This window comes from Labeo rohita, chromosome 24, assembly GCF_022985175.1.
Source record: "Labeo rohita strain BAU-BD-2019 chromosome 24, IGBB_LRoh.1.0, whole genome shotgun sequence".
Classification (NCBI taxonomy): domain Eukaryota; kingdom Metazoa; phylum Chordata; class Actinopteri; order Cypriniformes; family Cyprinidae; genus Labeo; species Labeo rohita.
The window spans coordinates 9,897,763-9,921,505 of record NC_066892.1 but is presented as its reverse complement, the minus strand read 5'-3'; the positions used below and the strand labels follow the sequence as shown (position 1 = coordinate 9,921,505).

At 33.5% G+C, this 23,743-nt stretch overlaps 1 protein-coding gene across 1 annotated transcript in view; it reads left to right on the top strand.

Annotated features, from left to right (window-relative positions):
- Window positions 1–7,887: 7,887 nt before the first annotated feature.
- Window positions 7,888–23,743, top strand: part of vipr2 (vasoactive intestinal peptide receptor 2) — a 41,979-nt gene continuing 26,123 nt past the window's right edge. Inside the window, exons 1-3 of the mRNA XM_051097964.1 lie at window positions 7,888–8,138; window positions 18,016–18,118; window positions 21,231–21,338. Of these exons, the coding sequence (XP_050953921.1) occupies window positions 8,082–8,138; window positions 18,016–18,118; window positions 21,231–21,338 (268 nt within the window). The 5' untranslated portion in view covers window positions 7,888–8,081. The remainder of the gene's footprint in view (window positions 8,139–18,015; window positions 18,119–21,230; window positions 21,339–23,743) is intronic.

Here is a 23,743-nt window from a genome sequence, read left to right as displayed (position 1 = left end):
CTTTTTTTCCCCCAGCCTTACTACACTACGGTAGTTTTCATGCATTCATAAATATGAAATTCAAAAGTAAAACTTCACTTATTCTAACTTTTATATTTGGTAATGCTTCATGTGACCTCTCTGTTAGATGCAAGATCATCTCAAAACATGCATTTATTATAATTCTACAGCCTTATGTTTTGAGAGTTTGCAGGAACAGGTGATCAGATATTATATGAGTGGTTTCATTTTCAGTTCAGTTTATATGAGGTTTGCAACCCTGTTGCTAAAATTTCTGAATCATGGTTACTAAAATTAAATGTAAAAACTTTAAAAACATATTTTATTTTGTATTTTCCAAAGCAGCATTTTCATTTAGGTTAAGTTGATGTACTAAAATAAATTTTTAATTAGGAAAAGAAAAAGAAAAACAAATGAATAAAAGCCATACAGACATAAAAAAAAAAAAAAATGCCAAAAACAAAATGACTAAAACTTTAAAATTACAGTGAAAATAGAAAATATACACTACCAGTCAAACGTTTTTGAACAGTAAGATTTTTCATATTTTAAGTCTCCGCTCACCAAACCTGCATTTATTTAATCCAAAGTACATCCAAAACAGTAAAATTTCAAAATATTTTTACTATCTGAAATAACTGTTATCTATTTGAATATGTATTAAAATGTAATTTATTCATGTGATTTCAAATCTGAATTTTTAGCATCATTACTCCAGTCACATGATCCTTCAGAAATCATTCTGCTTAAAAAAAAAAAAAAAAGGAAAAAAAAAAACATTTATTATTATTATTAGTAGTAGTTGTAGTAGAATTTTTCAGGTTTCTTTGATGAATAGAAAGTTCAGAAGACCAGCATTTATTGTCAATTTCATCATCATCAATTTTGATCAATTTAGAGGATCTTTGCTAAATAACAGTATTAATTTCCAAAAAAAAGTAAATAAAAAATTATACTGACTCTAACCTTTTGAATGGTATAATGTATAATGTTACAAAAGCTTTTAATTTCAGATAAATGCTGATCTTTCTATTGATCAGAGAATCCTGAAAAAATGTTTTAAATATTATGATAATAATAATAATAATAATAAATAATAATAAATAATTATAATAAATAATAAATACATTCTTGAACAGCAATTCAGCGTATTAGAATGATTTCTGAAGGAGCATGCGACACTGAAGACTGGAGTAATGATGGTGAAAATTTTGCTTTGATCACAGGAATACATTCCATTTAAAAATATAAAAATAGAAGTCAGTTATTTTAAATAATAAAAATATTTCACTATATATATATATATATATATATATATATATATACAGTATTGTGCAAAAGTCTTAGGCCACTAGTATTTTCATCAGCTAAAAATGGTTTAAAGTCAGTTAAAGTCAGTCTTTTGCTGTAGTGTGTCAGTAGGAAATATCAGATTACTTTTCCAAACATTCATTTTGCCATTAATCGTAATAATCCAGTGAGATTTATGTTTGCACAAGGAGTCTAACAACAGTGAGTGCTCTGCACAGAGATCTGATCTCATCATCATCCAGTCTGTCTGGAATGACATGAAGAAACAGAACAAACTCAGACAGACTAAATCCAGAAGAACTGTGGCAAAGTCTCCAGGATGCTTCAAGAAACCTACCTGCAAAGCTGCAGCACTGTTAAAAGTTTTAGGCACTTGTGTAAAAATGCTGTAAAATGAGGATGCTGTCATAAATAGATTTTCTTTATCAATTACCTTCAATTAACTAAATGAAATCAACTTTTGGTGTGACCATTCTTTACGTTTACAGCAGCTTTTGCCCTAGGTGCACTTGCGCAAAATTTTTCAGGTAGCTTTGCAGGTAGGTCTCTTGAAGCATCTTGGAGACGTTGCCACAGTTCTTCTGGATTTACTCTGTTTCAGTTTGTTCTGTGTCTTCATGTCATTCCCGGAAGACTGGATGATGATGAGATTAGATCAGTGTGGAGCACTGGCTGTTGTCAGACTCCTTGTGCAAACAAAAATCTCACTAGATTATTACAATTAATGGCAAACAGAATGTTTGTAAATGTAAACCGATATTTTTTACTGCAAAAGATAGAAATAACTTACTTTAAACCATTTTTAGCTGGTGAAAATACTAGTGGCCTAAAACTTTTGCACAGTACTGTATATATATAAATATTTTTTTAATAAATGCAGGCTTGGTGAGCAGAAGGGACTTCTTTTAAAAACATTAAAAATCTGTTCAAAAACTTTTGACTGGTAGTGTCAAAAAAAATCCAATTCAAAATATGAACAAAATTAAGTTTAAAATGAACTCAGAATTAAAAAGGGACATAAAATCAAAGCAAAATAAGATCTTGCAAGTTACAGGGTTGCAAAATTATCCTGCAATAAGTAGGGACTGGCTTGGGACCAAATATTGGTTTGTCATAGTTTACATATAGTACAACATATATTTCCTATAAATTATTATTATTAGTATTATTTTTATTTTTATTTTTTTGCATAAATAATTTAGTCTAACAATTTAGCATTGTTAAGCTTATCAAATGCAGCAGAAGCTATAATTTGTTTAAAAATAAAAAATGTAAAACATGGAACACTTTTTTATCCTTAAAATAAGTTCATAAGTAATATAGTGTAATGCATGCAAAAATATGCCTTAATAGATTTGTTTCTTATATTTACTTTCCTATATTTGTTATGTTGTGTGAGTTGTTATGGGCAATAATAAGTAATGCTACTGAATTATAATTGCATTGTTTTAACCAGTCACAAAAGCATATTATAAACCCTTTTATTTCTAGGGACTGGAGTGTATGGGATAAATAGTTTCCCAAAATAATTCTTGTTGACCTTAAGAAGATGCTCCAGCAGATGGTGCTAAATTAACACACACAGACTGATGCCAACATGTCTTCAACCTATAAACAAAAATTAATATAGTGTACATACCAAATACTGTTTCTTTCTGTCACCTTTTCAAATTTTATACTAAAAATATAGCTGTGTTATTTTTCTCTTTGAGGTTTTACTGTCAATGTGCACTGATAATTCATTGCCCAACATGAATTGAGCAATCCTGTATTTACAAAAGGTATGTCATTACTGGACTGAAAGAGGTCCTGGACTGTGATTGTATTGTCTGAAAGTCCCTGTACGAGCTGTTGTGTTAGGGATCCAAACTCCTATTCATAGGTAATTCGACAGAAATGGAAAGTATTCCGCTGTTTTACCATTATGAGGCCTGAACTGCTGGGAACCCAAATATTCACAGTTCTGTGTAAAGGTTTGCATGGCCAAATTTATTTGGATTCGCATAAGCTTACATTTTCCCCCTCTTTATTATCACAACAAAATAATGAAAAGTCTAAACACATTTCAACGTTAGACAAAATGTTTGTCATTATTTCTGCTACTCTGGCAGAGTTTGCGCAATAGGTCCTTTTTTAAAGAAGGAATTTGCCAGGAATGAGAACACTAAAATAATTCTGTTCCATACATCACTACACTCATTCTCAGGCCATCCAAGATGTAGATAGGTTTGTTTCTTCATCAAAACAGATTTTGATCCACTGCAGTAAATGGGTGCCGTCAGAATGAGAGTTCAAACAGCTGATTAAAAAATCACAGTAATCCACAAATAATCCAAACAACTCCAGTCCGTCATTTAAAGGAGAAGTCCACTTCCAAAACAAAGATTCATATGCGATGTACTCACCCCCTTGTCATCCAAGATGTTCATGTCTTTCTTTCTTCAGTCGTAAAGAAATTATGTTTTTTGAGGAAAATATTTCTGCATTTTTCTCTATATAATGGACTCATATGGTGCCCTGATTTTGAACTTCCAAAATGCAGTTTAAATTGTTTTCCTCAAAAAACATAATTTCTTTACGACTGAAGAAAGAATTCACATTATATGTGAATCTTTGTTTTGAAAGTGGACCTCTCCTTTAACATCTTGTGAAGCGAAAACCTTCATGTTTGTTAAAAATCAACCCCAACTTTAAACCATAACTTGAGTCCTCCAGTGAAAAAGTCCATCTTCTGTCATTCTCTCACATCAAAATCAACAACATATTTGTTTAGAGCTGTTTTAGACTTTTTCAACTCTAAACCGTGCTTGATCTGTGCATATTTCTCTCCTAATTCAGAAAGCAGTATTATATATGTTAAAAAATTAAGTTAAAAAACATCTTAATGATGCATGTGTTTTTCTATAACAAGGAGATTTTCTCTTCACTAGACATTAATTGATTAAATGGAGTCATGTTGATTATGGATTTTGTATAAGCAGTTTGGACTCTCATTCTGACGGCACCCATTCACTGCAGAGGATCCATTGGTGAGCAAGTGATAGTGAAATTTCTCCAGATCTGTTCTGATGAAAAAAAAAAACCTCATCTACATCTTGAAACAACAGGTGACTATTTTTTAACCAAATTTCATTTTTGGGTGAACTAATTCTTTAAGCTTAAAGCAGAAGTTCACTTCCAGAACAAAAATTTACAGATAATTTACTCACCACCTTGTCATCCAAGATGTTCATGTCTTTCTTTCTTCAGTCGATAAGAAATTATGTTTCTTGAGGAAAACATTTCAGGAATTATCTCCATATAGTGGACTTCAATTGTGCCCCCGAGTTTGAACGTCCAAAATGCAGTTTAAATGCAGCTTCAAATGGCTCTAAACGATCCCAGCCAAAGAAGAAGCGTCTTATCTAGCAAAACGATTGGTTATTTTTGAAACAAATTGACAATTTATATACTTTTTAACCTCATATGCTCATCTTGTCTAGGTCTGCATAAACAGTTTTTTCCAGTTCAAGACATTTAGGGTATGTCAAAAAACTCCCATCTCAGTTTCTTCCCCAACTTCAAAATCGTCCTACATTGCTGCAGTAAACATGCAAAGAAGATCAAACGCCCTTTACAAAAAAGTTATAACTGGGACGATTTTAAAGTTGAAGAAGAAAACGAGATGGGAGTTTTCCGACATACCCGTATTGACCCGGATTACACAGACTATGCATGCGCATCGCAGAGATGAGACAAGACAAGCATTTGAGGTTAAAAAGTATATAACACTGTTAAGAAAATCACCGTTTTGCTAGATAAGACCCTTCTTTCTCGGCTGGGATCGTTTAGAGTCATTTGAAACTGCATTTAAACTACATTTTGGACATTCAGACTCACGGGCACCATTGAAGTCCACTATATAGAGATAATTCCTGAAATGTTTTCCTGAAGAAACAATTTCTTTACAACTGAAGAAAGAAAGACATTAACATCTTACTTGGGTGAGTAAATTATCTGTAAACCTTTGTTCTGGAAGTGAACTAATCTTTTAATACATAAATTACTAGCAACCAGACATACTCAGGTTTCAATATTATTGTTTCTGTGATATCGTTGATCTTTGTTGCTAGGTGGATTGCTTCGTATGGTGAAATGGACTATTTTTTCTCAGCAAAAGCTAAAAAAAAATCCTTTTCCCCTCAACCTATGAAATTTCCCAGAGTGAGACTACCAGTGTAATATCAGATTTCAGACTCCTGAAACTCTTCATAATAATGTCCTGGATCAGTCCGTTATCTGTGGGAACTATCAGTGCAGGCCTTAATCTAGGCTCTTTTCGGTGCCCTGTTAATTTTTTCTTAGACTTTTTGGGAAATGCTACCCCATTGAATCTCCATAGAAGGAAAAACCCTGTCTGGGTTTTTATTGTAATATACGCATCTGACGCAAGGTGCATTTTTGGGAACACAAAAGCATAAGCCAGAATAAAAAAGCCATAAATGATGATCAACTACATGTCAGTATTTTCCTTTGTGAAATGTTCCAGTGCAGATGGTCTGGATTTGAGAGAATAATGTCTTCTGTTCATCTTTCCACATTATCTCTTACTCTTAGCTTAAAACTCACTCCTCATATTTTATAAAAATGCATTAATTTAGACATCATAAAATCCTGTGTAGTTTGACAGAACTCAAAAGACACAGATTGTGTTCTTATCTGTCTGGCAAACGCCTGAGTTACATTTGAATAAAGTGCGTTCACAAACATCACATTTGGGATGGTTTTATCCAAAGCTCATTATATGGTAGAATGATTTATAATGTGTTACATTAGCCCTAGGACAACCAGGAGAGGTCACTGTCATGTCAAATCCAGCCAGGCATCTCCAAAATAACTACAAAGTCAGTAACAAGCAAATTCTTACACTATAGAAACTTTTTTAAAATGAAAAAATGTTCTTTAGATTTTTAAAATGTTAAAATGTTTAAAATGCAGTGTTTTAAGAACTGTTGGTGTTCGAGTAACCAAAAATGGTTCTTTTAGTTCATCGCTGTGAAAAACCTCTTTGCAATCTTTATTTTTAAGAGCATGAAGGTATAAAGGCAGGTCTTTTTCATATATTACCATGTTTCTGATACACTCTTACTCCCATTAAAGCTCAGACAGGGGAAAACAGTCAAAGCGGTCTCTGATTTACATATTTCCACATCTCCAAACTCCATCACACGAGGTTCATAAAGTCACATTACCTGACTAAGAACAAACACAATGCTTATGAATGAGCTGATTTCCTGGAACTGCACTTTAGTGCTGAGAAAGTAATGATTTATTAAGCTGCTGTTTGGCTCAACTGACCCGTTAGACACACTAACAGTATCTTGGGTGTCATTTATTGGCCAGGCCTTTCAAATACAGATTTGGTGTTTTGAATTTATCAGTTGTATCAGTGATTAATCATAAAATGCATTAGGTTTAAATGAATGGTACGTCAGTGTTCAGTTCATACGTTTTTTTGTGGTTTCTTTATAATCTTTTGTGAAAATAATTACAAAGAAAAAACTAAAATCATCATTAAAAAAAAAAGTTTTGTAAAATTAGAATAAAAAAAAAAGGCATGAAAAAATTTAACTTATCTTTTCTATCTGTACATGCTTTAATCTATTTATTTTTACACTTAAAAAGGATTTTTAATGTTTTTTTGGCCAGTAACTCTTAAATTTATCACATTTATTGTTAATTGTTAATTTATTTTCTCGTGTTAATGCTGCATTAATCAGCTTGGAGTCCAAAATAATAAATAAAACAGCGAAAAGATATATTTCACTGCCTGACAGAATCCAAATAAGACTTCACACTTACATTCACACTCATTTTAATGCTTGTTACACGATTGTTCTTCTCTCCAGAGGCCTAATGAATTGTGCTTTTCACACCCACCCAACCAAGCAAAGATATCAAAAGATCAAAATGTTGTTTGTGTAAGAGTGGTTTTGTATGTTGGTTTTAAATTAGAATATCTGTATGAATTCTTTCAGTGTGCCAGGGCACAAGTCAAGTTGAAGCAAGTTGTCATGTGTTTCAGTCTAAAAGTATTAAATACAATGTGTTTTGGCCTAAATAACGGTTTGATATTTTAATTTTGCTGTTTCAGAATTTGTTTTACCATTTAAATGGTAGTGAAAAGCCATTAAAGGCTGTTTAAAAGCAAATTCGATTAGGACTATTTAAACTGGAGCATGTTAATTATCTATAAAGATCAATGTGTGTTCAGTGACCTCTGTTTTGTCCTAGACTGTGGAAATGTTCAGTCGCTTTTTGTGTAGCCAGTGATTTAGAGTGTGTCTATACTATTCTATACAGAGACTGACTTTCAAACTCAATCTACTGTGAGAAACAAGTGAAAAGTGTGACAACTAGCTTTATTTAGTCATCAAAATCACCCCAATTTGAGTGACCTCAAAGCGGATAAACACTCAAAGTGTTTGAAATGAATGCCAGTCAAACATCTGTCCAAGTGCTGGCAGTGTAAATTGTGTGCATAAGGCTCATCTGACGATCTAAAGGAGGAGGAACAGAATCAACAGCCTCCGCTCAGCGGACGAGCGCACGCGCTCGCTCACGCGCTCAGCCCTCATGCGCGCTGCACATGGATTTTGCGCGCTCAGAAGTGTTTGCACAGGGCATCTTGGCGCAAGTGGCTTGTTTTCTTCTGACTCGCAGGATGTCTTGTCGCTTTTGAGGTCGGAACTTACGTTAAAGAGATATATTATCTATGAAAGCAGCAAGAAATGAAGATGAAGCTCGTGAACTATTTGGCTCTTCTCTTAGTTTGGCAGGCGGACGCGGTAAGTAACCTGCACCGGTACTTGCGAGTTACCTCAGGTGTGCGGTTTTCAACTGTCAGTATGAAATTTGAGTAAAAATGTCAAAAAATAACAAATGCGAGTTTTCTCTACTTTTGGTTTTCTGTTTCTGGTTCAAGACGCTCAAAACATCACAGTGTCTTTAAATGAATCCTCCAAACTATTATATTTTAGTCATAGCCTTTAGGTAAATACGTTAAACCACGCTAGCATGTTTCAGACAAGTATCTATAGTTATATAATAAATGTAGACTTTAAACTAAAAGGTTCAACTGTGTTATCAGTGTTTTTCATAAAGGTTACCTCAAGTTGTCACGTGTTTTATAAGTTATATCTATAGTTTTACGCTATTTATGATTTACAGAAACAGATAAATTATATTTTTAATGTGTCTTATGCAATTTTCTGATACAAAAATACTCCGCCTCAGGTGTGCGGTTTTCAACTGTCATTAGAGGCGATGTGTTGTTATAAGAACCGTGTTTCTGTAAATATGAAATATGAGTGAAACGTCCAAACACAACAAATGCCAGTTTTCTGTACTTTAGGTTTTGTATGTTGGTTTTAAACCTAGTTTAAAACGCTATTACAATGTCTTTGAATGATGTCCTCCAAACTATTACATTTCAGCCGTTAGGTACAGCCGTTAAACCACGCTAGCATGTTTCGGCTAAGTATCTATAACTACAGTATATAATGAATGTAGATTTTAAACTAAGGGGTTAAACTACGTTTTCGTTGTTTTTCTTGGAGATCACGTAAAGCTGTCACGTATTTCATGTGTTTAAAATATATGAGGTACATTTCAAATTGTTTTATACAACTGAAAAAGTTTATGAAGCGATTTTCCCTTATAAAAATCATGAAAGTCAGCTTAAATGAGCTTATAGTTTTGAAATATGATAGCTGGTCCGTTATTGGTAACGCTTTTTTGTTTTTTATTTTTTATTTTATTTCACATATACAAATACATCTTAAAGGTGCTAATTGTAACATTTTCATCCAGTCAAATGTTATGTTGGTTTTATTTTTTTGTGATGTTTGTGTAAAGTTAAAAAAAAAAAAAGAAACAGGAAGTTTATCGGGACCAGTATGTTTACATCTGACGAAATGGTCTATATTTTAGCTATAGCCGTTAGGTAAATATGTTCACATACTAAAACCACCCTAGCATGTTTCCTAGATTTAAACTGAATGGGTTGAACTATGTTTTCAATGTTTTTCATAAAGATCACGTAAAGCTGTCAGGTATTTCATATGTTATATTAGTATATAATAGTTTTCTGCAATTTATGAATTACCAAAATATATTAGGTTCAATTTAAATATGTTTAATGCAATTGAAAAACTTTACTGAGTGATTTTCTGTTATAAAAACCAAGAAAGTCAGCTTATGTGAGTTTATAGGTTTGGAATATGATTTTTGGCTCCTTATTGGTATAAGGCGGGTTGCCAGGTTGATCTCAGCACTGCTAGACTACCAGCTGATCCATCACTGAAATCTGCCAACCATAAATGACCGGACTGGTCTAGCTAGAAATTATGTAACAACCAGCAACTATCAGAGGAATAACACACAGGCTAACTTTTACATCTTTGCGAACCATTTTGTGCTTCGTAATTGTTTTGCTTTTTAAAAACATAAAATAATCTGTTTAATGCTGGGCTATGTTGTCACAACATACACCATTATGACATCCACAGTTATTGGGGCATGTTGTCACAGAAGGTTAACATGTGTTCAGTGAGCTATAATTTTTTTTCCTCGACACTAGTGGTGGAAAATTTTAAATTTTTTTTGCGGAGACTTTAAGGTTTGTGTCTACAAATTCTAAACTTTTTTTCTGAGGAGTATTCACTTTGACAGCAAGCCTCCACTTGCTAAAAAAATTCCAAAAATCTGATTTTATGTGCAATGTAAGGTAACCACAAAAATGATATTAGCAGAGCAAGCAGGCAATTAGGGTTTAAAAGTGCAAAAATTCTATTGTAATTACATTTGGTTTATTGATCTTTGCTTTGCATCAATCTCTCTCCTTTCAGTCCTGCTTGTGATGTTCATTCTTATCCCGTTTAAAATTAAATTACAATTTAGTCTCTCAAATATGTTAAAAAGAGACATAACACAATGTTTAAAAGGAAGAATGAGAACTGGGTCACGGCTATTCTAGACAAGATCTCTGTGGTGATTCAGGTGTTTTGCCCAAAGGGGTCTCACGAAAAGGTTCATCAGGGCACAAGCTACTCAATTTCTTGCTGTGCGGTGTAAAACTGGTGGCTTGCAGACGAATAAAAACCTATATGCTATTTTGCCCAGCTACAGTTTTAACGATTTCCTTATAATGCACTCTTAAAAATAAAAGTGCTTCACAAAGGACCTTTAACATCTGAAGAAACTTTCTGTTTCACAAAAGGTTCTTTTGTGGCGAAAGAAGGTTCTTCAGATTATAAAAAGGTAAGAAAGAGATGGTTCTTTAAAGAACCTTTGACTGAATGGTTCTTTGTGGAACCAGAAATGGTTTTTGTATAGCATCGCTGTGAAGAACTTTATAAAGCACCTTTATTTTTAAGAGTGTGTGCATGCAAAAGTTCTTTCAACATGCATTTTTACAGTTATAATAAAGCCTATAAACCATCTCATAAAGTTTAAACTTTGCATGCATGGCAAGAAATGTCTCTTAGATAATACTAATAAGCAAATAAAATAAATGTAATGCAGTTTAAACTTAAAACAAGTGAAAACATAAGAAATATTCTTGGATCAGTTTCTGAAAACAAGTCGTAATATATCATGCACGAAACAAAATAGCTGTTAGATTGAAGAATAAAATTAATTTACGTTAAAAAATACCTAATATTCTTATTATCTTATATTATTACATATATGGTTAATTTACATTGTTTTAAGGCTGTTTACATTTTTCCGGAAAAGATACTGATCATAAACAGGATTTTTTTTTCCCAGTGTAAATATCAAGGTCAAAGATAAATAGATGCAGGAAAAGCGACGCACCGTAAATAAACTTATATAAGCTATTGTTTACAAGCCGTTGCTCTTAATCTCATTTTAAATAAGCCAAAGCTTATCTATTCAAAAGTCCATTAATCAGTTACTTATCTTGTAGAGCATCGAGCATCTTATTATGACCTTAATTAAAGTGCAACACTCTGTGTCCATATGGCTGCATCCCCAGAGGCACAGATGTAACACACAAACTCAATGTTAGTATGCTGGAGAAATTTTCAGTTGTAACATATATATCTATGTAGGGATTACAATACAAGATGACTGTCCTTGATATGTTTTTTCCACTCTACAGTCTTTGTCATGGATTAGTATTAAGAATGCACTCAGACGTAATTGTTTTGTGTGGCAATTCTTATATTTATATAAAATAACATTTTCTTCTTGTACTACTTTCTAATTTTCAATGATTTGTAAAGCTCATGCAATTTCTGCTTCCAAAAATCCCTAAAACTAGGTCTAAGTCCGTAAAACTAGGACTTCAATCCGTGGATCAAGAGGTTTCGTCAGATACTGAAGACATATTACACAGATATCCCATCAAAGCTCATAGAGGAAGTTGTGTGTGGCTGTGCTCTATTAGAATTCAATCCATTCAATCCCTGACCAATTTCGTACAGCAACATTTAATGCCATTTTTTATTTCGCTACTCCTCGTCCTCATGGGGTTTGATGGTATTGTATTGTATTTCTGTGACAGGCTTTTGTGGATTTGAAAAACACAATGTTTCAGTGGCAGAAATAACAGTTTTTTCTTTCCGTCTAACAAATTCCCAAACCTTCCCAACCTTCTGTGCTGCACAAAAACAACAATAATCCAGAAGATTTTTTCCACTAAGTACTTTGAGTAAAAATAAAGCAATTATTAAGCACAACATGATTCATGAACCAGCAAAAATGTAAAAGGTAGTCTACGTATTATTCTTGTGATAGTAGATTAGGTTTTGAATTTACAAAAATGATTTTTTTCAAGAACGTCTACATTGTTTATGATAGTAATAACAGCTTTTTGTGTTGAACACAACTGTTTAAACAAAGCAATACAATCTCAGATCACTTTTGACCTTGAAATACATTTCTTATTCGCGTTGAGAGAGTGTTTAATTACATTTTACGTGATGCTTTATGATCTAGTGTGACAAATGGAAAGTTGGCTTGCAAACTGATAACAGTTGCACAACTGTTTTCACGAGACCACACGTTCTCAGATAATCAGATGATGACATTTGCAAAGTTTCATGCTTTCCAGCTGACCCACTTCAGTTGAGTAAAGGTCCGCCAGAATCCAGATTCGCTTCGTGCAGCTTAAGTCATCTTGACTGTGTCAGCATAGAAACAGAGTAGTACAGAAACACGCTGTCAGGTCACAGAAGAGATAGTAAAGATGTTCATCATTGTAGGTTTTGCACTTTAACAGTCACACCACTTTCTCAGAGCAAAACCATGTTTTATTCACTAACCACTCGCAATCCAGTTTAACCAGATGCACAGACGCGTTGTGTCCAGTGAAAATACAAGATTAGCGATCGCATTTCACAGCAAGTAAATTCCCTCATGACCTTCAGATAAATTTGTAGTCTTAAAAAAAAACACATGGAAATGAGTTTGTGTTGGCAGTTGCTCCAGTGTGGTTTAAACATGAGCGAGCAGGAAACTGTGTCACATGCACAGCGCTACAGAAGGATCCGAAAGGATATTGCAAACAAAATAGAGTGACTGAGTGACATTACTGACTAAGTGACTTTACAAAGGTCATCTTTGTTTAAAAATGAAAATGCAGTGGACATGCTGCCACTCTAAAAATGACTCTATGTTATGTTTTGTTATGTAATGTTATGGCTACTTCTGCCTCTTTCATATAAGGTAGACCGGGCAAGTTGTCACAAGGACTATACCTCGCTGTGACATCTTGCCCCGGCCTCTCATTTTAGTTTATTACTTACAGTATTTGTTGGTCAGAAGCTGCATTTGAAGTGGCATTCACACAGATGTATTCACACAGACTGTTCAGTGCAGGATATGAATGCAGTTACAAATGCATAAATAAGGTTTTGTTGTTTTAAAAAAAAATGTTGAGTACTGATATTTGAAATGATTTTGGGGGGAAAAGGGAAAATAGACTTTAAATATTAACCTAAAATCACCAGTAGGTGGTGGCAAATCAGCCATCGAGTCATTCATTCAGCTGATTCCTTCAAACGGCTTATTGATTCAGTAACAAAACACTGTTGAGTGCTGCTCAGAGACACAAAACAGTTCTGCTGTGGCTTTGTCTAAAACTGTAAATTGTCAAAATTCAGCAAAAACAGCAAGAACTGTTATATCTAAAATGTAAGTCACTTAAAAGAGTAGTTTACTTCCAGAACTAAAATTTACAGATAATGTACTCACCCCCTTGTTATCCAAGATGTTGTCTTTCTTTCTTCAGTTGTAAAGAAATTATGTTTTTTGAGGAAAACATTTAAGGATTTCTTTCCATATAATGGATTTCTATGGTGCCCCGAATTTGAATTTCCAAAATGCAGTTTAAGTGCAGCTTCAAAGGGCTCTAAACGATCCCAGCTGAGAAAGAAGGGTCTTATCTAGCAAGACGATCAGTTATGTTTTTGAAAAAATTACAATTTATATACTTTTTAACCTCAAATCTTCCTACTTCACTGTTTTAGCTTTTTTTGTAAAGGCTGTTTGACCTTCTTCACACAATCACTTTGTAAACACTGGGTCGGTACTTCTGCAGCGATGTAGTTGTAGTTTGAAGTTGGAGGAGAAAATGGAGATGGGAGTTTTTTCGACATATCCTTATTTGTCATGAACTGGAAAAAACTGCTTTTGAGGTTAAAAAGTATATAAATTGTATTTTTTTTTTTTTTTTAGAAATTAACCAATCATTTTGCTAGATAAGACCCTTATTCCTCGGCTGGGATCATTTAGAGCTCTTTGAAGCTGCATTTAAACTGCATTTTTAGAAGTTCAAACTCGCAGGCACCATAGAAGCCCATTATATGGAGAGAAATCCTGAAATGTTTTCCTCAAAAAACAGAATTTCTTCATGCCTGAAGAAAGAAAGAAGTGAACTACTCCTTTAAGATTATTTTCTTGCTTGTTGAACTATTTATCAAATCAATATCACAATATTTGGAGAAAAACATAACTTTTCAAGTGATATTAACTACATCAGATGATATAAATATATAAAAAAAACATTTTAAAATCCTATGGTGGCATTTTTGCCCCCTTATCTTGAATTTTGGGGGAATTCTGAGTGTATTTTAATAGACTAAATTGTGCAGTGAACGCGTGAACACTACATGTGCTCGCACAGTATGCATGTGCTCTCTGGGTGTGTTTTTGTTTGTTTAAATGATATACTCAATGTCTAATCGCACACAACGTTTAAGCTACAGTTGCAGTATTATTGTAAATGATATATATTGCACACCCCTTAAATAGGCTTTTTAACAGCAGGTAACACTGTGACAACTTACCCCATATATTGACCCCATTAGCTTGGATATGGGATGTTGTCTCAAAAGATCAACTAATTTTTTTTTTTTTTTTTAAAGAAATTCATACTTCATTAAGACAGATTCAGTTGATCAAATGACATAATAAGACTTACCATTTTAAGCAGTGCAGCTGTTTTCAACATTGATTATAAAAAATGTTATTTGAGCAGCAAATCAGCGTATTAGAATGATTTCTGAAGGATCATGTGATGATGAAGACTGTAAGAGTAAGAGTATAAGAGTAATGATGCTGAACATTCAGCTTTGCTTCACATGAATAAATTATATTTTAAAATAAATTAAAGTAGAAAACAGTTATTTTAAATTGTAATCAATTCAACAAATATTAAGATTTTTACTGTATTTTTGATCAAATAAACACAGCCTTGATAAGCATAAGCACTTATTTTAAAAGTCTTACCAACTCAAACCTTTGAACAAATCAGCTTTTAAAAATAAACTCACAGTCTTGTCTATATGGTATTTAAAATGACCTTTTCAAATAAATGTTAGAAATAGTTACTTGAAACATCTTTTAGAGTTCTGAAAGGTGTCATTTATCTGATTATCTGAAATATACATCTCATTTTGACATTTTCCTCATCACTTAGTTTACTTTAGAAAGCGCCAATCTCAGGTGGAGTTGTTTTACATGTTTATTGCACCAGATGCTCCCCTTTCGACTACAAAGCCTCTATTCGTTTTCTCAACAAATTATTTTTGAAAAACATGTCAATTCCCATGAAGCAGAAGGATGAGTCAGATATGTGCCCGGGTGACCGGCTGCTGACGAGACTCAGTCTGCTAAACCAAGACTATCAGTACTGATGTAATGTACTTTTCTCACAAATGTCATTAAAATAAGATACAAAAGGAGCTCATCTGGATATTTTTAGAAGTGCTGAGAAAACCTGGCGAGAATGTCAAATGTGTTTTCGACTTGGCTGTAATTGCTCTCAGCCTGAGTTAATCTCAGCCAGCATGCGTTTGCCTTGACAGTAATGATCCAGAATAATCCTGATACAATCACTCATATCATTAGCATGTGTGGCGATCTTGCTAGCTGTGATATATAGGGAAGAAAGCCCTGCTTGGATGAGTATGTCTGCTCTCATCATAGATGTAGCTCAAGATTTTGAAAGAGATGAACAATGACAGACTTAAATTGCAGGCTTATGTCCTCTTCTGATCTGGGGCTGAATTGTCTCTGTGCTGCACACTTGGAAAAACCCGAAGCCAAAGTGACTAAGAACTCACAAACACAAACATAAGACGGTGACCTTGCGTTAAAAACATTTGGGTTTAAAAATATTCTTACTCTGTTTGATGTCAAACGGAATGCTTGTATTTGAATTTTTTTTAATTTAAATAAAATTCTAATAGCCCATATTTTTGGAATGATTCTGTAGCTTTTTCCCCACGTCTATGGCTGAGGACCAACTGATGAGATCTTTAACTGGCGACTTCATGTGACTTTATTATTACAATTATTATGAAATTATTACAGTTCTTATAATAGAGGATTTTTAGTCCATCAGTTGAAACAGGCTTTGTGGCAGCTCTTTGATCGCAACAGCTTTGAGTCTGTGCTGATTAGTCATTTCGGATGATGTCACCAGGAAGCAGTCTTAACCGAGTTAGCAGTTTAAAACTGTCTTTCTTAAAACGCTGATTTGGGTGACAAACCTTGTGATGTTTATGTTGATCCCTAAGCTGCACAGTGCATGTCTATATAAATATGTATTGTTATTGAGAGCAGGGTGTTAGGTAGGTAAGTAAAACCATAAAATGATGCTTGAAATAAAATAAACATTAGCTAGCTAAAACAAAATACAAAAAATGTAAACCTTTTTCATCTATTGACCAAGGCAACGTTGTTCATTTTTATTCAGTTTAACTTAATGCTAAATTAATATTAAAGACATACACTGCTATTCAAAAGATTTTTAATGTTTTTTTAAAGACATCTTTTCTACTCATCAGGGCTGCATTTATTTGATTAAAAATACAGAAAAAAACATAATATTGTGAAATATTATTGCAGTGTAAAATAGTGTTTTTCTATTTTAATATACTTTAATCTTTTGTAATAATATACACTGCCAATCAAAGTTTGGAATCAGTAAATTTTATTTAGTAAGGATGTTAGTTTTATTTAGTAAGGAACTGATAGAAAGTGATAGTAAAGACTTATATTGTTGGAAAAGATTTCCATTTTGAATAAATGCTGTTTATTTGAACTTTTTATTCATCAAAGAATGCTAAAAAAAAGTTTTACAGGTTTCAAAAACAAAATATTAAGCAGCACAACTGTTTCCAACACTGATAAAAAATCAGCATATTAGAATGATTTCTGAAGGATCTTGTGACACTGAAGACTGGGGTAATGGCTGATGAAAATTCAGCTTTGCATCACAGAAATAAATTTGATTTTAGAGTATATTAAAATAGAAAACTGTTATTTTAAATTGCAATAATATTTCATAATTTTATTTTTTTCTATAGTTATGATTAAATGAACAGAACTTTGATAAGCGTAAGAGATTTTTGAACGACTATGTATATAAAGGAATAGTTCACCCAAAAATGATCAAAATGATGTTGAAAATTTCCTCACCCAAGATGTTCACTTAAACAAATTTGGAGAAATGTAGCATTACATCACTTCTTCGCCAATGAATCCTCTACAGTGAATGGTTCCCGTCAGAATGAGAGTCCAAACATCTGAATAAAACATCACAATAATAATCCAAAAGACTCCAAAAACTGGAAACTTCCAACTCCAAAGACTTAAAACTGTTGTTTCTGGCTCAAACATGTTTACAAGCAAAAACACCTTAAAACAGCTCCAAACAAATATGTTTTGAATTTTGATGTGAACATGGAATGGACTCTTTCACTGGATTACTCAATGAATTTTGGCAGAAGCAACTATTTCAAATCCAAACACATTTGATTTGTGTATTACAAACATGCAGTTTTTTGTTTCACAAGATGTTAATTGATGATGGATTGCTTGTGGATAATTGTGATATGGTTATCAGCTGTTTGACTCTGATTCCGATGGCACCCATTAACTGCAGAGGATTCATTGGTGAGCAAAAGCAACTGAATTTCTCCAAATCTGTGTAATCTTCGATGGCCTAAGAATGAGTACATGCTTAAGAATGAGTACATGCTCTATTAAAAAAAAATCTAAATATTAATAAAAACTATGATAGTATCTCAAAGATACGAAAACAACACACTGAGACTTTTTTGTTATTTCTTGGAAGGCATTTGTAGTATTGAGATCATACGGCTGATTTTCTTTCCTTTGCCCCCTAAGGTTAGCGGGAGACATGCAAACTGTCACTTTCTGTATGAGCTGCAGATGGCTGAGAAGGAATGTCTGGGTATTCTGGCAGACAAGCTGCCTCCGCACACTAAAGGTACTGTATTAGTGCGTGTGTGAGTGCACACGCACGTTACATCATCTTCTAAATTCACTTACAGTACAGTATTCTGAATGGCCAGAAGATGAAACAACATTTCAGTCATTCAATCATTGAAAGATGCGTAGTGTTGCGTGTATCTGTGTCATGTTCCCTGTAAACAATACAGCGCCACATTGTTTGTCCTACATAATCATTTAATGTCTCATTGTTTTTCTGTTGGCATGCAATGTTTGCTCTGGCAGATGTAGAATCATATTTACTGTTGGCTGATAGTGGTTGAGCTGCTTTTGGCTCCAGCTTATAAGGTCAATGTTGTTGAATTGGGTATTTGTATTGTCTGAACTAGACATGACCCACATATAGAAGTCTGTTTAATTCTTAAAATAACTTTGTTTCACAGTTGTGACTTTAACATTGTGAAATATTATTATATTTTAAAATAAATGTCTTCTGTTTTAAAATGTAATTTATTGCTGTGATGCAAAGCTGAATTTTCAGCATCATTATGTCAGTTTTCAATGTCACATGATCCTTCAGAAATCATTCTAATGTGCTGATTTGGCGCAGTTTCGCCATGTGATACATACTTTTTTATGTGTTTACATACTTCATAAAGTGATCTAACCAAACCAGATTGATCTAAGTGAGCCTGGATGAAGTAACAGAAGATATATCACTTAATATACAACTTTTTTTAATGGAACAGAGATACTAACAGTTTTACGATGACCGTTTTCAGACCCTACTTTGAAGCTTTTAAAAATCCAGATGTTTCAGTGATGATTGATGTCTGTGTTTCAAATGACTTTTTTCCCCTGCTTTTTCCCAGCTCTTATCTCCATTGGTCATTAGCTATAATCACACAACCTGCGGTCAATAACCGTGAGGGACCATCTTCGGGATTTGTTTATTTATCTGGCATTACTAATATTAAACAGCTACATTTAATAGATGAAGCCAAACTTGCTTTCAGAATCTTTTCTTAATTTTTAAATAATTGTTATGTGTTGGAAAGTGTGGAAACGACCTTGCTTTGTTTGTGTTGGCCTATTTGACAGTTGTATGGCATCCATCAGCACACAGATGTTCCAATTAATGGTAATTATTTGACGGTAAATACACGTTGGAATTGACTATTTAAATTTGCGAAATGAGTGACAAGTCCCTCTGGAGATGACTGGAAAAAAAGCTGTTTGGACCACTTAATGTGTCCCACATTTCAGATGGTTCATAAAAGGGCAGAGTGGACTGAGCACTGACCAATCAGAGGCAATGTTTACTCTATCTTAAACAATGCTTGATGAGTGACATATTTTCGCTTAGTTTAGATGTCGTATTTTCCCTCAGAAACGACCAGCTGTTTTAGAGAAGACGCAGCTGTTTAAAGGAATAGTTCCCAAAAATGAAAATTCGGTCATTATTTGTGGTCCAAACCCATATGACCTTTTCTTCTTCTTTGGAACACAAGATAAAATTGGCTTTGACCCCAAACTTTTGAACAGTAGTGTTTAATATTATACATTTTATTTTATGCTGGCCTCTTTTCCATATACAGACAGGGAATGGGCGACTGGCCTCTCAAGATCCAAAAAGCGCCCATAAATGTATCATAAAAGTGACTGATATGACTCGTATATTACATTCGAAATCTAAATGTGCGATATATGACCCTAAACCACAAAACCAGTCATAAGGGTCATTTTTTTAAAATTAAGATCTATACATCATGAATAAATATGCTTTCCATCGATATATGGTTTGTTAGGATAGGACTGAGATACTATTTGAAAATCTGGAATCTTGCAGTGCAAAAAAATCAAATGAAGTTTTTAGCAATGCATATTACTAATCAAAAATATGTTTTGATGTATTTACGGTAGGAAATTTACAAAATATCTTCATGGAACATGATCTTTACTTAATATCCTAATGATTTTTGGCATAAAAATCTATCATTTTTACTGGTTTTGTAGTCAAAGGTCACATGTAGTGTTCCGCAGAAGAAAAAACAATCATACAGATTTGGAACAACATGACGGTGAGTGAACTATAACAAAATGTAAACATTTTTAGGTCAATTATTCCTTTAGTACATAAAGAACTACATGTCCTCTTGGCTGTGATGTTCCTGAGAGCGTTTGGAGTTATAGATGATGATCGATGGTGGTCTGATGTCACTGTCAAACCTTTTTGACCATTTTTCTATTTATGTCCAGACCTTCACAACACACTCATCCAACCAGAGATGCTGGAATGCGTCCCGTCCCTGTATGCTGGTCTCATGAGATCCAGTGACTTTCCCCTTTTTTGGGTTTTTTGGTTTTACTGTAGTACCTAACCTATGCTAAATCAAAGGCAGACTCGAGGCATGTTCCATGCACTGTTTGTGGTATTAGGTTAAAGGGACAGTTTACCAAAAAAATGAAAATTCTGTCAATAATTACTCACCCTTGTGTTGTTCCAAACCTGTAAGACCTTCGTTCATCTTCAGAACAAGATATTTTTGATGAAATCCAAGAGCTTTCTGACCCTGCATAGACAGAAACACAACTAACACGTTCAAGGCCCAGAAAGGTAGTAAGGACATCAATAAAATAGTCCATTTGACATCAGTGGTTTAACTTTAAATTTATAAAGCTACGAGAACAAAAATAACAACTTTATTAAATTTATTTAGTGTCAATCTTTGATGCTCGTTACTACTGAATGTGTCAGTTGCATTGCTGTCTATGGAGAGTCAGAAAGCTCTCAGATTTCAGCAAAAATATCTTACTTTGTGTTCGAAAGATGAACGAAGGTCTTACGGGTTCGGAACAAAGTGAGGGTGAGTAATTAATGACAGAATTTTCATTTTTGGGTGAACTGTCTCTTTAAAAGACAAAACATGTTCAGATACACTCAACACATAAAGCAGAAACACTCTGAAGAACATTAGTCAATGAATGCGGATCTTATCCCAAACTAAACATTTTCCCTGTCAAACACATGTCAAGTTTCTCATGTGCAGTGCTGCAGTAACTTTACTGAACGTTTTGCTGTTTCAGCATATTTTGAGATCCAGATGTGTTGAGCTTTTACATTGTTTTCTGTTTCTACGTCCTTACAGGTTGCAGGGGGATGTGGGACAATATTTCTTGCTGGCACCATGCTGATATTGGAGAGGTGGTTGTCAACACCTGCCCCACTGCCCTAAAAACTTTGTTCACCAGAGATGGTAAATTTTACTTTATTACTTGCAAACTGTCATTTATCCATCTTAACATGATGCTGAGAACAAAAATTTGCTGATACTAATAAATTAAAAAAAATATAGTATTGGTTGTCCCACACACAACTACCACGTTCAAGGCCCAGAAAGGTAGTAAGGATATTGTTAAAATAGTCCATGTGACATCAGTGGTTCAACCTTAATTTCATGAAGCTATGAAAATACTGTTTGTGCGCAAAGAAAACAAAAATGTGTAGTGGTACTCTCATGAACGTGCATCGAAAACTGAGACAGAAGAGAAGATATTGTTTAATAAAGTCGTGATTTTGACTATTTTAACAATGTCTATACTACCTTTCTGGGTCTTGAACCTGTCAGTTGCATTGCTGTCTATGCAGGGTCAGAAAGCTCTCGAATTTAATAAAAAAGATCTTAATTTGTGTTCTGAAGATTAACTAAGGTCTTACGGGTTTGTAACAACATGAGGGTGAGAACATTTAAATTGTGCAATAAGTATCATTATCGATTTTTCACCCAGCCCTAGGTTTTACTTTGTAAGTTCCTCAAAGAGCTGTCCTTTATGAACAGATGTCAAGATGTTCTCCAAAGGGTTTCGCCAGTGTATTAACAAACCTAAACATGTTCTCATATGGTACTAAGCTGTAAAACCCTATTTTATGAAGTTTATGCATAGTTCTGCTCACATGTGCACAAAGCAGATAAATAATATACTGCTGTTATTTTCAATTTGAAGGCCAGCTTTCTGTAGAGTGAACTGTGCTGATTGAGAGTGTGTGTGTGAGTAAATTAATGAGTAAGGGAGTAAACTGAAGGCTGGAGTGAGTGAATCATGTCTTTCCCCTTCTGCTCGGACATGCTCATTGACCCGTGGACCGGAGCCGATGGCACAGAACCAGCACACCCTTTCTTCCCTACAGAGAAGTTGTCTGTCAAGCTCCAGAGTGTGGGAGTACATACAGCCCTGATTCCCCAATCAGGCTATTTTCAGCCCTTGTGAGCTTTCTAACCTGCTGGCTCAGAGAGGTCATGCAGGAACACATGAACACATGGTGCCGTTGGATATCCACGGAGTTAAGGAGCCAAATTAGCCCAGAACATCTGGAAACACATGCTGACCTGTGGTTTTATAGCACACGATTATCATTTCCAATCAAGCTTTCTAATGTATGGCTGAACTTTTCACAGATGAATCACTGTCATCACCATCAGCATCATTTATGCTCCATTAGCTGTTACCCCAGATATTATCTGCTGTATTTTCCGTAAAGTAGCTCTCAAAAAAAGCTATTTGTTGCACTTTCTCAACCCAGTGTTCGGAGGACGGACAGACGTTAATGGATTGTAAGGGGCAGAATAGATATATATATATATATATCACTCATTCTCATTGTACAAGGTAGATTCAGGTGATGCAGGGGTGTGTGGGCAGTAAATGGTTCAGCCTGCTCCTCTTCCTCAACTGAGCTCATGTATGTTATATCAGGGGGGGTTTCAGTTTCAGTTTTATAGAAAGAAAGTGTAAAATGTTTTAGCTGTATTTACTGTATATATAAATGTTATATGTGTATATATATAACATTCAAAAATTAATCAGAATTATTTATAAGTGGTTTTAAAATAATAAAACACAAAACAACATAGTAAACAAAATTACTGAAATGTTAATACTTTAAAATATTAATAAAAACTGTTATATTATTACAAGGATATGAAAACAACCTTGATTTGGTTCCCTTCCAGAAAGTTTTTTTTAACGAATAAAACACAAAACAATATATATATATATATATATATATATATATACCAATACAAATGGTTTTTATCTGATAAAACACAAAACAAAATTATGGAAATATTAATACTTTAAAATATTAATAAAAACTATTATATTTTTTAATAAAAAATGTAATATTTTTATGGTTATACTGTTCCAGTTTTTTAACGAAACAAAATTACGGAAAAAAAGTATTAATAGAAACTGAAATATTAGTACAGTGAAACTAAAATAACCTTGCTATATGTACCGTTCCAAATAGTTTTTTAACTAATAAAACATAAAACAAAATAGTAAACAAAATTACTGAAATGTTAACACTTTAAAATATTAATAAAACCTATAATATAATTACAGTGATATTAAAATAACCTTGATATATGTATGGTTCCAAAGAGCTTTCAACTAATAAAACACAAAACAAAATTATAAACAAAATTACTAAAATGTTAATACTTTAAAATAAAAAAAATATATATATAATATTATTACAGTGATACTAAAATAACCTTGACATATACCATTCCAAAGTTTTTTTTAACGAATAAAACAAAATAGCAAACAAAATTACTAAAATATTAATACTTTAAAATATTAATTAAACTCTAGTATTTTT